A 15,531-nucleotide genomic window follows, 5' to 3' on the forward strand; every position below is an offset into this window, starting at 1 on the left:
CATCCTTTAGGGTTTTTTTGTTTATTTGGTTGAGGTTTTTTGTTTGTTTTGTTTGGTGGTCTTATTTTTTTAGTAACCTCTGATATTAGAGTAAATGGAGCTGAAATGGGATCAGGCTTTCTTCTCCCTCACATTTCTCACTATAGGTGCCCTGGCAGCTTGCAGGTGTTCCCATGCAGTGACTGCAGTTGATGATAGCAACCAAGCCCTTCAGCAATGACAAAGCTTCCCTGAGAAACTCAAATAAGAGAAGAGAAAGGCACTTTTTAGCCCTTCGTAAGTCAGCTAAATCAGTGTGGAATTTCTCAAGACGCAGGTGCTTTTGTAATCTGTGTAGTGCAAATAATTTGTATATTGCTTCTCAAAGAAACTGGTAATAGTTGTAAGTGAAAAGTATTCTGCAACTAAATATATCAATTCTGTTATAATAGCTTGCCTTCCAAAGAGAGATTTAAAATCTAAATAAAGAATTCTTAATTAAATTATTATGGTACATAAATATGTTTGGATTTTTGTAACACCAAATACAGCTTTTCAAACAAAACATTTTATTGAAAAATTAAAGCAGATAGGATAAAGGTCTAATCATACAAGCTAAGAACTGTCTGGAGGACTAAGAAAAAGGCAATGGTACTTCACAGAGTTGCTGCTAAACTTCTAACAGTAGCACAGAATTTGGAGGAGTCTGTCACAGAGCAATCTATTCCATTTAAGCACATTTGTTGCTTAGATGCATGTGGCAAGGTTTTCTAATTCAGACCCTTTAGGAGCAAGCTGGGTTGGAAACAATTTTCTAAGAAATATGAAGGCCTCAAAAGGTCTGATGGCAAGTTACAGGATCAGACATCATCCATACACAGCATACTTCATCATATAATAACTCAACCTAGGAATCAAACAATGTGGAGCAAGACCTCCATTAAGAGATATGGAAAGCTATTGTCTTAATATAGACTACAAATATATATATATGATGCAAAAGGCTATTATACTGGAGGGTACCTAGAATATTGAAGGGTCAAAAACTGAAACAACAGCCTGGATAATGAAAGGTCGTAAATTTCATATTATTCCTACCACAAAATTAGTTATGCCCCATGTAAGATGAAGGCTCCATTCCTTCTCACTGTGGAGCCATGCTGAAGTGACAATTTGTAAAAAGAAAATCAATTTCTTTTGTTACAGTAACAACCCTAAAATACTGCTGAAGAAGAATAGAAGCACTCCTATATCCACAACAAACAATAGTAGAAATCCTGCTGCTCTGAACCAGGGAGGACAACCCCCTCTCCATCCCCAATATATTATTTCTAGTTTAAATTATTGCCTATTAAATGGAAATTGTTATTTGAAAGTGTAAGTCTCAGTGGATTTGGGTTAATCTGAGGGGAACACCTGTTGCTGTGAGAGTATGTTGTGTCACAAGCACCTTATTTCATTAACAGAGTTAAAGGGAAAGTAAACAAACAGACAGAACACACAAAACTACAAATAATAGAGATTAAGAGGGTTGCCAACACTACTTGAGACAGAGAAATTGAAGGATATAGATATTAAAATAGTCCGTGGAAATAAAATGGAATTTGAAGAAAAATCCTGAGAGATACCTTAGAGAATGGGGGAAAGCTAGGTGATCGAAAATTTGCAATTGGTAATGATTATAAAAATGCTGTTGCAATTTTTAACTGAATATACAGAGACTTATATCACAGCAGAACTGGGACCTTCTTCCCTCCAAACATGGCTTCTGTGTGGCTATGTTTGGAGCCTTTTGTTCATTCTGAGCATGCTTTTTTCAGAAAAATGCTGACAAATGGAAGGAGTTCCAGAGAACAATGAGCTCTTTTCATGGACTAGAGAACCCTGATGAAAGAATAAACAAATATGCATACATTGTCAGATTAAATGAAAACAAGAATGTGCCTAAATACATTTAAAACCAGTCTATAAGTGTTGAAGAATATGAACAGCAAGAACCAAAAGAAGCATTCATAAATTTTCCAGAACACTGGAAAAGGAGGAAACATCTGTCTGGTTTTACATGCTGGAAAAGAGCTCTTCTGCGCTTCTTCTAAAGTATTATCTTAAAATTTCAGGACTGAAAATTATCTGCAGTGTGGATGAACTATTTGTGAATACACATAGCAACACAGTTCAAGAATGCCTAGCATCAGCTGAGGCACAGTAAGTTGTTTTCTACTGCTATTACCTACGTACTTAAAATTAGTCTCATAGCTGGGCTAAAAAGACTTGCACAGAATGATACTAGAGACAGAGGATAAAAAAACAGCTCGAAGGGAAGCAGACGTGGCTTTTTTAGAAGTACACTTTTGCAAAAGAAGAAATGTAAAAGTAGAGAAGACAGAAGATAGAAACTGAGCAGAGCACCTGTATACATGAGATTTTTCCTTTCCCTTTTGTACTAACCAACAGCAACAGAGAAAATACATTTCTATCTCAGAAGGATACATAGTGATTGATAAAAATGCTGCAAGAGTATTTAAATTTTTTCACAAAAGTTAACATATATTATTATCAACGTTCTTTAAGAACTACCATTAAAATATTGTAGTTCAAAGGAAAACATGTTTGCACCAAGAAATGCTGTATGTAAGTTCTGAACTCTGTCCTGCAACAAAGACTTTTAAATCAACAAGCAGACTGTACATGCAGTTCCAGCAGAGACTTAAAGACTATCTCCATAAATTATACGTAAAATAAGACTGGAAAAAAAATTTGGCTGTATCTACAAAATTAAGCCACCAACTGCCATAATAAAGAATTCCAGCATTCACTAATAACATCTATAACACAGTTACTTTCAAATTCAGCCATCCATTGAGTGCATCTGGTTTTTTAAATACCCACATGCATTTCATAATTTCTAGTCATGTAGTCAAGAAAGTGAAGGATATTCACACTGCTTAATTAAACTGACCTTCAACCCTCAAAATGTGAACTGTAGGACTAATTCAAAAGCATCTCTCCACCCACTGACTAGACCGAGGCTACAAATTTAGGAAACAGAGACAGGTAAGGAAAATCAGATATTGCAAATATACCTAAAATAATTTTTTTCTGGTACAAGAAAAAATGTCATTAGACATGACGGAAACAACTGCAATAACCTGGTTCTGATATAGTGTTCAAAAGGCAAAGTGAGTGGGGAAACTACTAATTTTTTTTGAAACTTAATTATACATTTCTGAGGTATCAAGAAGCTATTTTTAGCTACATTACGCTAGGCACTGAATTTCAATTTTATCAATAATTACAAAATTCAATTAAGTCTTTGGCCTGTAAATACTCTTGGGAACAACCTTTATTGTATATGTACAATAGCAATTATATCTCTATACTCAGAAAAGAAAGCAGGAAAACATGCTTTCTAATCCAAATTACAGGAGAAGCAGGGAGAAGCAAGACGGAAACATACCAGCTGAAATATGACCCATAGGACCACTCTCCCTAATCTCAGGAAAAATACTAAAACATCTTCCATTTTCAGATTGAATTCTTAAAAGTTTTAAAATCACATCTTAAAGATGACATCTCAGTAGCACAATGCCATGATCACATCCTTTCATTATCAGTTCAGCAATGACAGCATGCTGGACCAATACGTCACAAAGAAGAGATTAAAACCACTTCCTGCATCAGCTCAAGTTTTCCTAAAGGCTTGTTATTGCACATTTCATATTGACATAACGAATTTTCCATTTTGAATTGGCTTTCTCATTGACCCAAGACATAAATTATGGGAACAAAACTTACGCTTCTTAATATGTTTTTGGTATGACATGAACAGCCAAACTGATTTTCTTCTATTGAAGCATTTGTTTGAAAGAATGATCTAATAAATGCTATCATACGAATGACCCTTATCATTGCCACTTTGTAATAAAACCTGGGATTCAATCTCTCCACTGTGATTTAAACTTAGTACTGCAAGTTGATTCAACTTAATTGAGTGAAAAGTGAGTAAATACTCTCCTAAGAAAATTCTTTTTAAGTATGGGAATAATTTGACAGTCAGAACACCCGATTCTGTTATGATCAGCCCAAGTCTTGCATATCTGTTACTTTTAAAAACAATGCAGTTTTTCTACAGTGCAAGTTATTAATGATTTTTATATCAATGTGTTTTTATTATATAAAGACACATGAACAACTCAGATTATTAACTTTCAAAACTCATCAACTCATCAAAACTGATCAAACAAGTCCCCCCCACCTATCTTCATTAGTTTCAGTAACAGCAACGCAGTGTAAGGAAAACACCAGGTGTTTATGTGCAGAGTTCTCATTTGTTTATTTCTTGTTCCAAATGCTGCTTGAGAATCTGTGGCTAATTTTTGGCCCCGGCTGCAATGCTTTCTCTGGCACTACTGCCTAGGCTCATCCCTGCACAAAGGAAAACTGAAGAAGAAATTCAGTCACCCTTCTACACAGTCCTCTTAATACAACAATCAGTTTCACTAGATAGCACACTGCAGTCATCTTACACTGTTCCCATATTCTGATAAAGAGACCCCAAAGTTTCAGTTACTCAAGATTTCTAGTATATAATCTAAAAACATCAGAAGTAATGAACAGGAGCATTTTGATTACATGTTTCTTTAGTTACAGAAGTGTTGTACAATAAATTAAAAAATGTTCATAGATTTCTAATGGGAAAAAAATTAAACTGCAGCCATGTGACAGAACACATTTGTAAGTAAAAAGCATTGTAGATATGCTATAAAGAACTCAAATCAACTCCAACATGAAAGTCTAAGCAATTGAAAACTTATATGAGTACTTAAGAGAAACCTAGATCTGTTACATTATGCAAATAAACACTTCAGGCACTCAATCTGAATTCTACCCTTTAGTGAACATAAGCAAATCAAATAAAGTATGTAATTTTAAAAGTTCATATTAATCTAATTTGGAACCATAAATATCAAAATACTTCAATCACAATCACACAGTAATTTCATATGACAACTCATAGCCATGAGGTCATTAGGTTAAATGTCCCTTTTTTCCTCTTTACTTCAGCTCTGTATAAGTGGAATGTAACCAAATTTCCTGTGCAACATTTATTGGTGCAGGTTGCCTCCATCTCTGTGCCTGTTTAGGTTTTTCTGACAATGTGGTATCAAGCAGATCAATAGTAGCTTTGCATGGAATTTTTTCCCCCTACTATCTGTGTCTCACACTCCAACCTACAATGCAGTAGTTGTCAATGCAGTATTCTGCAAGGGAGAATTAAAGGATCTCTCTTATCCCACTTCTCCTTGTGGACATAACAAGATTTTGCTTAGCAGTGTTGTACTGCAGTGCTAAGGAAAATTATGCCAAAAAGCCATCAGAATTTTGTTTTGTAAGGGGACTAGAAAACCATTATGCTATACCACATTTTAGTTTGAAAATTGTTTTGGGTCAGAACCCAAGGTCAGAGTTATTCTCTTATGCTATACTCTCTATTGCTTTTTTCTGCTTCCAAGTTGTGTATCCCTTGACCTGTCCATAGATACTGCAAAGTGAAGTTACAGAGGAAAGCAAAAAAAAAATCCCCCCCCCCCCCCGCCTCCTCCAGAGTCATACATTTCTACACCAAAGGGCAGATTTTTCTATTCCAGGACTATCTCACCTCTGGAGTGACATCTCGTGGTGCAAACCCTGTTCCTCCAGTTGTTAAAATCAAATTAAGTTCCTTTTCATCACACCAATCTATCAGCGTCTCCTGAAAGAGAACATGAATCCTGTCAGATCTAGCAAGCAGTATGTGGGATGCAGTTATCTCAGAAAATACCCAAAGACTTGAAATGTCTTAAAAACAGAGGCACACACAATAAATACAGGGAACTGTAAAATCACTCATGCTTTTTACACAAACACTTTAAACCACTATTTATAACCAAGATAAGACAGAATAATGCAAGTATCCACACAGTATTTTTTGGAAATGGAAATTGAAATTCTGTTCTCCATCTCTTGACCTGAAATGGAAAACAAGAATTCACAGTTACTAATTTCTATCACTGTTTATTTTGATATATAAATATAATATCCTTTGACACCTGCTAATAGAGTACGTGCATTTAATTCAGATTACATTGTTGATTCTTGTCACAGTAACTTTGGTTTCCATGCTGCACTTTTTATTACCCTGAAAAAAGCAAGAACCACATATTTGTAAGCTTATCTACTACAAGATGCACCTAATGCAGCAACACAAAAAGATGATCTATAATCACCTTTTCTACATTCCCTCCACCATCTCAACAGGAGTGTGTATACACATTCCAAGGCTGGACCAAAAAATCTGTCATGTAAAATGACTTGCAATACTGGATAACTCATGATACTAGAGAACTGTTTAATTTTATTTGCATTCATTTTTCAAATGACTTTTTAAACAAATTCTCAAGCTGTGATAAAAATTTGACATAAGTAGAAAATTTATTTAATCTCAATGTGATTATATCACTTATCCTTCATACTCTACTGTGTGCTAGCACAGCAGCAGCATATCTGCTTGGAGTGCAAAATTAGCTGTGTTGCCTGAAGTACACTGACTTATTACACAGTAAAGTATCCATCTGCACAAATCAGATCAATTACTTAGAGAGCTATCCTTCTTAGAGCAAAGAAACATCATTCTTTGAAAAAGTTTATGGCACATTTAAGTTTCTAGAGTACTATATTGGGGAGCAATGAATAATATTGGTGACTGTTGGCTTGAAGCTTCTTATTTATCATAAAATTAGCTCTAAGAAATATACTGATATTAAAAGCTTGAAATAAAACTGTCCAGAACATTTTAAAAAGTATTACCAATTTAGATTAATCCTCAGCTGTATTTTCTGTGAGGTTAGCACTGCTATGTAACTTCCATTTAACAGAAGGCTCATATTCAGACGCTTCCAAATTGCAGCTAGAATACACTTGTGTCTGCCTGCAAGCCCCATCATGCAAAAGTATCCAAGGATTACTTGAAGAAGTGGCAAAGCCAAAGGTTCTGTGTTTATTTCTCCTTTCTTTAAACATCCTTCTACTTTCTCTTTTGCGTTCTCTCTCGTCTTTGTTAAAATCACATTCATCTTTTTACTCTATCCCTTTGGAGGATGGCACTCTAACGGGGCTGTAGATTACCAGAAGTTCATTACATGCACATTTCAAATAAGAGAAAAGAACACAGATAATGTCTCAAATCCATACATAATTGAACCACTAAGTCAGGCTTTTAGCTTACATTTTGAAAAACATGTGAATTATGGTAGTAAAAAGCATTTTAAGTCTTAAAACTGTTTGTTTCAAGAACATAGATATACATCAGAAAATTTATTTTAAAGAGGTTGCATCTTCTCTGTTTTATCATCTAGAAATGTATTTGTCTTGACTTCAAACAGGTAGAAATTTCAGAGAATACTTCAGAGAAGTTCACTGTTTGACAAAGTTAGACTTTAATATTGCATGTATTTTAAAAATTATTACAATCAGGAAAAAATTCTCAGTATGAAACAGGAGGGATATATTTTGGTGGTTTTGTTTTTTTTTAATGAAGCATTTATCTTTAGATAAAATAAAACCTGCCAAACTCCAACTGTTTTTACAGAGAAAATAAAGAAAAATCCTTCCTCTGTTCTCATTTTGCCACAGTTCAGTAATACTCTGGTTAATAAGGGGGAAGAGAGTAATGTGACACCCTCCAATAAACTGAAGAAATCAGCACCCTAACTCTTTAACTAACTGAGCAACAAGTGCCTTTTCTTGCTACTCCATCAGTGTACTTAGGCAGACAGAATTCTCTATCAAGTTCATGTTATAGTCCAGCATCTTTCAGCCTTTCAGGAAGAACACCTCTCACTATAAGGCAGTTAGTTTGGGTTTCATTATATTTTAGAAGTGCAAATTTATAACTTAGATATTTTAAAACCACAGAAAAATACCTGAGACTGATATTCAGCTTATTTACTTTCTCTCTAGCCCATAAAACTCTGTCCCACAAAATATTCTCACTGATGTTTTAAGTATTTGAAAAAGGAAGCCCCACACAATTGTGGACAAATAGTGGACTCATATTCACTTTGCTGCTGATGGCAGTCCAGCTAGATTCTCCACTGGCTTTGCAAAGAACTGAATTTTCTGTGTCCTCAAATGAGAATTTCTCTAAGCCAGTGACCTGATATTTGGCTTCACTGATGCTATACAAGTAAAATTATTATATAACATCTCAACCAAAGAAAAATTAATTTAATAATTTCTACGCATATTTCCATCCCTTCTATTGTTTCACTGATGATAAGCTTTCAAGAGAAAATGAGACTAGGTCAACAGATTATGTAAATCACTGTCATTTCAATCAAGTCAATGGAATGGAGCTGATGGATACAAAATATGGTATCTGGCTCTGAAAACAGTACTGTAAAATTACCACCAAATCTTAAAAAGCCAGAACAAAACTACAGACCTCCAGAAGAAAAACCTTGCCTCATTCTTTCTCTGAGTTCTTAGTCTTTCACATGTAAAATTATTGATTTTAAGAACCAATAAAGACCATTTCCTCATGGAAAAAATGCCTACAGTGTATGGCACAGTGCAGAGACCCTATGTTTATCACAGATACATGCTTCCAAATTCATATAGGCACTGTCACACTAAATCCAAATTCTTCTGGCACCACACCTAAACTAGTGCTACCTGATATTTCAGTCACTGAATGCCTAGAACACTTACAGACATATTTCCTTCTGCACAGGTAACTTAAGCATCTCAATGTCCAAGATGCAAAACTACCTTAGTCTAAAAGGCAATGGGCATGTCACAGAATTCTGGTCAGTTCCTCCTGTATTTAAAACAAATTCCAGGACTCAGGCTCTTTAATTAACCACCCAGCCTTGATCTGGAGGGTTCAAGAGAGAAAAAATACATAATAATTTAATTTGGTAGGGTTTTCCAGGGTTTTAATTCATGATTATCTTGAGTACTGTTGTGTTGCTAGTAACTCTTCCTTACTAATAATTTCTGTGGGATAATGCTCCACCGTGATACCTAAGACACCTGCCCACAGAATGCACAATAACAGTGGTGCTATTTTATAACTCCATTAATGAACTATCCTCTAATTCCTATTACTAACTGAACAGGAAAAACAAATAGGGATTCCTTACTGAAATGAAAGGAATAATTCCCTGATCTTTGGAGATAACTGAAGTTCATAGATTATTTACATTAGTAAATTTTTGGAGTCTTATGTCCTTGATTGTTGCTTCACTTAAATAATGGAGTAGAGCAGTTGTATATGTGTATGAATTATTTCCTTTTCAGATTGACAGAGGTCACACATTCATTGACACGATATCATAAACCATGGTGTTAGTCACAAATTTAAACTTGAGACAGGTTGCAAGACTGCTTCAGTTCTCTTACTGCTACTGTATGGTGGTCTTCCACATAGATATTGAGACTATAACCCTTATCTGGGCAGAAGTACTACAAAGCACACAAAAATGGTCGTTGGGGATCAGACTAAATGCCTGCACAGAAGAGCTGAGGTCCTGAGGGCTGTTCCTTTTCTTTGATGCTACAGTCTATGGTGTTTCTTGTCTTTTTTTTCTGTCCTATTTTTGCCATCACTTTGCTGAGAGTGTGATAACACTCCCACGTGTTTATGCCTCCAAAATTACTAGAATACATTCTTTCAAGTCAATATTCTGGTGCTTATCACTTAGGTGCTATATGCTACATGTATAACTTTTTCTTATCAGTACGTAATTTACTTCACAATACAAGGATTGTAAAAATAATTATCAATACATATGCATATTTTCATACACTTTAGCCACTAGAATAAGACATGTACACCACTACAATTTAAAACATCCAGAAAGAATAGGGGAATGCTAAAAACAATATGAACATGTGGGTTTTCATAAAGAATCCATACAGAATTCTTTCATTCTATATTCAGTATTCAAATTGGTTAAGCAATTCCATAGTTAATGAAAATGTCTGGTATTTTGGCACATGCTAAACTTTTCTAGCACAGTGCAAATTTGAAGTTATTTCACCTTATATGTAAAACTAATTACACATTAAGGACCATTTAAAATATGCAAAAATTTAAATGAAATTGCTGAACAAATATCAGTGTTAAATACGAAGTTTAATTATGAAACACTACACATTTATTTACACTGGACTTCAAAACACAAGTAAATTAGTACAAGCTGGTTTACAAACATGCACACTATCCAGAAGTTCTCAAAACAACTTCAAGTGACTTAAAAGATCATTGTGGCTTCCAGGAAAAAATTACTAATAGTATTTAGAGACACAGAAGTCTGTGTTCTCCAGAACAGTCTCAAAACGACAAGCTTTGTAAAGTTATGTAAATTCTATATTTGCAAGTAAATCCTGTTTACTCTAGGAAAGCATATTTCAAAATGCAAGGATGAACAGAGAACAATATGTTCCTAAAACTATAATGATAGCTTTCCTCAGAAATCCAAGTTGTATAAGAAAAAATTCTTATATAAAAAGCCATACTAAATATCAATTTAATTTTCTTTCAAAATTTTTGGGCTCAAGCTAAAAGAGTGTCTGAGATAAATTTCATTTAGGATGATTTAATATCATTCTGATGAAAAAAATTATAATGAATGACTATACAGAAAAATGTATCAAAAAAGAGAAAGTCTGCATAGTCACAGAGTTGCTAAGAGAACTGGATGTCATTTTGACCACTGAGTTTCAGGAATACAGGAATTGGCACATTAAGATCTCATAACAACCTTTACTTAGTCACGTGCCTTGAATTACTCCAGACCCCAGCTCACTAAAGATTAAGCCTGATACTATGGCATGAGAGAGTATACATAACTGAATGAATCAGAAATTCATGTCACAGCACACAAAGCAGGAGAAAAGAAAAATGAAAGGTAAAAGTAACCCAATTTTTCCTCATTGTTGTATTATTTAGGAGTTTGAATCTTCTCTATTCAGTGGACCATGGCTTGTCTACTAATTTTAATAGATGCTTGATGTTTTCTCTTATTTCCACCCATTTTTTCCTTCCCCCACAAGCAAAAGGCAGAAAGTAAGAGAAATGTTAGGATTATGTTCAGAGTGTACTCACTGCAGTCAAGAGACTTGGTTGAAATGGAAGTACATATCTCAATATGTCTAAATAGACCTTTTCATATTTTGAGGTTTTACAGAACACAGTAAGTAGTCTTCTGAAGATTCTACAGATATATTTGCAGTTTCCAGCATCACACAAATTTTGCAGTTGTTTTTCTAAATAAAGCTAATGTATTAGCAGATGTCATAAAAATGCAACTGTTCTACTGAAATGCAATACTAAAGGAGGAAAGTAATAAAAATGTTCTCTATAAATGGCTTACTTCTTAAATGGAAATTTCATTAAAGGCATTTTCCATTTAAAGTAAATTGCAGCTATCAAATATTTCAAGGTTCAACATACCTATGCAGTCTGTAACATAACCTTTTCTCAAAAAGTACTTCACATCTACTAAAACCTACTATTCATGATAACTATTCCAAAAACAAGGGAAAAAAAGTAGGCAATGGTCAACAGAAGTCATCTATCCAAATGAGTAGGGAAAGTCAAGCAGAGAGATGTGCAAACACTGAAGTGCTTCATCAAACAACCAGACTGGGAGTGCCAGCACTTTTAAGGGCTGGGACTGACATAAGAATTTCTAACTATTATGATGGAGAAAGATAAAGAGAGTAGAGACAATGTACAAGACTGACTTCAAAAAAACAAGTGCGGTTTTAAATGCCTTGTGCTGATTTCCTCTCAGAAAGACAAAGGAAGCATTCTGAATTCAAGCTAACAACCTTGATATATTAGTCTTAGCATAATTAAGAAAAATAGTGAATGTATTGTATGATTTAATAAATTGTACAAAAATCTACAAGGAGGTCTAGGTCAGAAGCAAACCATGCATCTACATGTGCACCAAGGCACAAGACTTATTTCCTTCTGTAGAAAATCTGTTCCCATCTAATGTTGGTATCAGTGGTGCCCTCCTAGAGTGTGTGCTAAGGTCTTGAAACGGCTACTCACAAGAAAGGATCGGGCACCGTAGCATAACAGTTTTCTTCAGATTCCTGGAGGAAGGGATGGAACTTAGAGCTGTCAGAAGAGTCAGAATTAGATATTTTCCAAACATGTCTGTTTTTTGAAACAACTTTCCTGAAGACTCTGAAATTGGCAGATATATATGTATGTGTGGGCCTATGTGCACATGTGCTTGCCTTTACATAGTAAAAATGTATTAGCAAAAGCACTGAAATTCAACATCTCTCATTTCTGTCATGTGTAAAAGGCCTCTCTAAAATATAATGTTCACTTGCTAAAATAAATATTACAGAGTTATAAAAATTCCATTTTTCTTAAGAATTTATTTGAAAACAATTAAAAATTTAAGAAAAACATAATGCCTCCTTGCCAGTGTTATTTTTCCTAGTGAGAATCTTGTCATCTAATATATATGCCTTTAATTATTCCTACAACAATACAATCTAAAATAACAACTGGAATGAAAAGGGAAAAAAACCCAGCATAAACCCAATTAAATTAATCCAATACTGCTCACTAACAATAGATAAAGAGAAACTTTCTCTCTGCCTTTTTTTTTTTTTTAAATTTAAGCAGCACTTCAAAGACCTTTTTCACAAGATATAAATGCTTTGTTTTACAGCCATAAACTTCAAATTAATTGTGCAGAACAAGATGGCTTTTTCCACATTTTCTTCCCATTTGCATACATTAGTGTTCATCTAAGGTTGTTTAAAAAACTGTTTACTTCAAGTTTTCTTCTCAGAATGTGAAAAGGCAGCTTGGTATTACACAAGTCAGTAACTTTCTAAAACTAGAGCTCTTCATAATATTTTATCTATGTGTACCAACATCTACAGCACATGTATCTCATGCACCACAGATCAGAAGTTTCACCAAACATTAACTGGATGTAAGCTCAGATAAGCTACATCTTAATCTTACAGAAATGGCAAAGTGACAGAATACCAACCATAAATTTCTTTGAGCTGCCAAGACAACACTAACTGCTTCAACGCTAAGAAACTGGTAAAAGCACATCCAACATACTGGCAAAGGTGATAGGTCTCAGAGAACTCTAAGTACAAGCACCTCAGACTCATATTTCTGTAATAGCCCTCAACTCATATAACCTGCACTTCTTAGAAACTATACTTGAAAATAACCACTTGCAGAATTTGCATGTACATATTTGCAAACAGGGACAACTACAACTCCAGTTTAAGCCAGGTTATACCACACATCTACTTGTTTAATTGGCAGGAAGCGCAGTGAATTAAAAAATTACTACAAGTCTTCTGTGATTAAAAAGAAAAAAAAACCACATGAGGAAGCCAGCTGTGGAAAAAATGTTTAAATTCAAATGCTGGCTTTTCTGCAACTACAAAGTTTTAAAGAAAAATATTCTAGTAAAAATACAATTGATTCTTACAGAACCCAGTTCAGTTTTTAGCTTCACTTTCTAATAGTAAATACAATCTTACATGTTACTTTCTGCACTTAGCTACAATTGTGTAAGACGTTTCCTTTTATTTTTTAAATAATATTACAACTTATATGATCTCAATTTTTGGTGTAGCTCTCAGTGGAAATGACAAATTGAACAGAGCAAAAATATTCAAATATCTAAAAATGTTAGGATAGGGGGGAAAGACAAGAGTTGAAATCGTTAGCGAGACAGGGAGCTACTCAGTGTAATGCAGTTTGTGGCATAAATTTCCCCCCATGTGTATTGTTCATGCATATCATCCATAGAGTCAATGAACGAAATTGTTTTTAAAAGAAATTCTAATGCTTTACCTGTGAGAATACAGTAAAGAAAATTTACCTACCAACGAACAGCTGCAGTACTTTGAGACACTTAGTCCATACATATACTCTAAGACTGGGTGGGCTCGTGGCCTGCCCTGGAGTGTCCCGGGAGGGGCACTCTCACTCCTCCCCTCTTCCTGCTTGAGGCATTGACACACAGGGCAGAGTGCATCCGCCACCACTGCAGTTCCTCTTAAATGCACAATCAAACCTGAAAGAGATCCAGAAAGAGGGGAAAGGCAGGTAGGAGACTAATGTACATGCAGACTGTACCTCTCAAAGAACACCAGTTACTGACAAGTAACCTTTCTTCTTTGAGTCTGCATGTACATTCCCACAACGACTCGCTCTAATCAGTTAACTTTGCGTTTTCCCATCCAGGAGAAGGCCTGAGGACTCCCACAAACAACTGCATCATCACTCCACTGAAGGCTGAAACAGCCCTGGATACAACTAGTCTAACACAATGCTGGAAAAAGCAAAGAGAGAATTCCAATGGCCTTACAGCAAATGCCTACATACCATACAATACAAATACTACGTTTGCCCAGAGATCTAACAGAATTTGATTTGGCCATGTGAAGTTCCTCGAGTCCACTCAGAGACAGAAATCCATCTGAACAATCATTGTGTGAAGACAACCAAACTTCTGAATATTCAAACAGTGCAACAAGCAAAGAAACAAAGTAGAAGATTTGGATTTTTGAAGAGAAATTATGAAGGCCTTATGAAATGAAGAAAGTAAAGCATAAAATTCAATCAAAGAAACATAAGATCTGGAAATTATTACTGAAGGACTAGTTTCCTAGCTACTCTGTAACTTTGGCATCACTTCAAGAAGGACTTCTGGATGACTGAAGAATGCACACTCTGCCCATACACAGGTAGTATGTAAAATAAAAACTATAAGGACCCATATACTTCAGTAGTTGGCTGAGAAAACTTTCATAGACACAACCAGAAGGAGTAAGCAGAAGTAAGAATTTTAGAGCTCAAAAGGGGAGAAGGAACCACTATAATTAGTGGGTTTGCACTGCATGAACAGTGGAAAACTGTCATCAGTCATGAACAATTCAATACATCAGCTGTTAGGAAGATGTGAGTTGTGACACATGTGAAAATCAGTCTACTCAATCAGAGAGAGCAACCTGGTACCCTCACCAAAGTACAAAGAGAAATCAAAGGAACAACATGGAACAAATATTCTGAAAGGGCTGAGATCAAAGCAGCAAAAACCATACCATACAGACAATACTGTTTTCTCATACAGTATGCATGTCTAGATTATACTTTCATGCTACTGGCTCTGCTCATAACTCTGCAGAGTAGCAAAAACTGACTACCCTAGAGATTGATTAATGTTTCGACTTGACGCAGATTGAAGAAAAGCCAGGGATGAGCTGAAACACAGCGTGTATGGAGACTATGAAAGAAATCTGACATAGCTGCTTATGACTACACCCACTGCCAGAATGTGGTAAAGTCACAAAACAAAAAACCCCACAATTTTGTCTTTACTGAATACTTCTCTGTATGTGTGCCAATCACAGTAACTTACAATCAATACATCATAAAAGAAGAAGAACCATTTTGCAAGCCTACTCCAAACAAAATTGCTGCATGGCTCTATTAAGCCAGGC

General features: G+C 35.1%; 1 protein-coding gene across 12 annotated transcripts in view; it reads right to left on the bottom strand.

The window, feature by feature from the left end:
* GPHN (gephyrin) overlaps positions 1 to 15,531 on the bottom strand; it is a 291,964-nt gene that overhangs the window by 131,011 nt on the left and 145,422 nt on the right. For all 12 annotated transcript variants that reach the window (XM_032689727.1, XM_032689720.1, XM_032689728.1 and 9 more), the window contains one exon: positions 5,639 to 5,731. In XM_032689727.1, the coding sequence (XP_032545618.1) occupies positions 5,639 to 5,731 (93 nt within the window). The remainder of the gene's footprint in view (positions 1 to 5,638; positions 5,732 to 15,531) is intronic.

The sequence above is a fragment of the Chiroxiphia lanceolata genome, chromosome 6 (assembly GCF_009829145.1).
Source record: "Chiroxiphia lanceolata isolate bChiLan1 chromosome 6, bChiLan1.pri, whole genome shotgun sequence".
In the NCBI taxonomy this organism is placed as follows: Eukaryota; Metazoa; Chordata; class Aves; order Passeriformes; family Pipridae; genus Chiroxiphia; species Chiroxiphia lanceolata.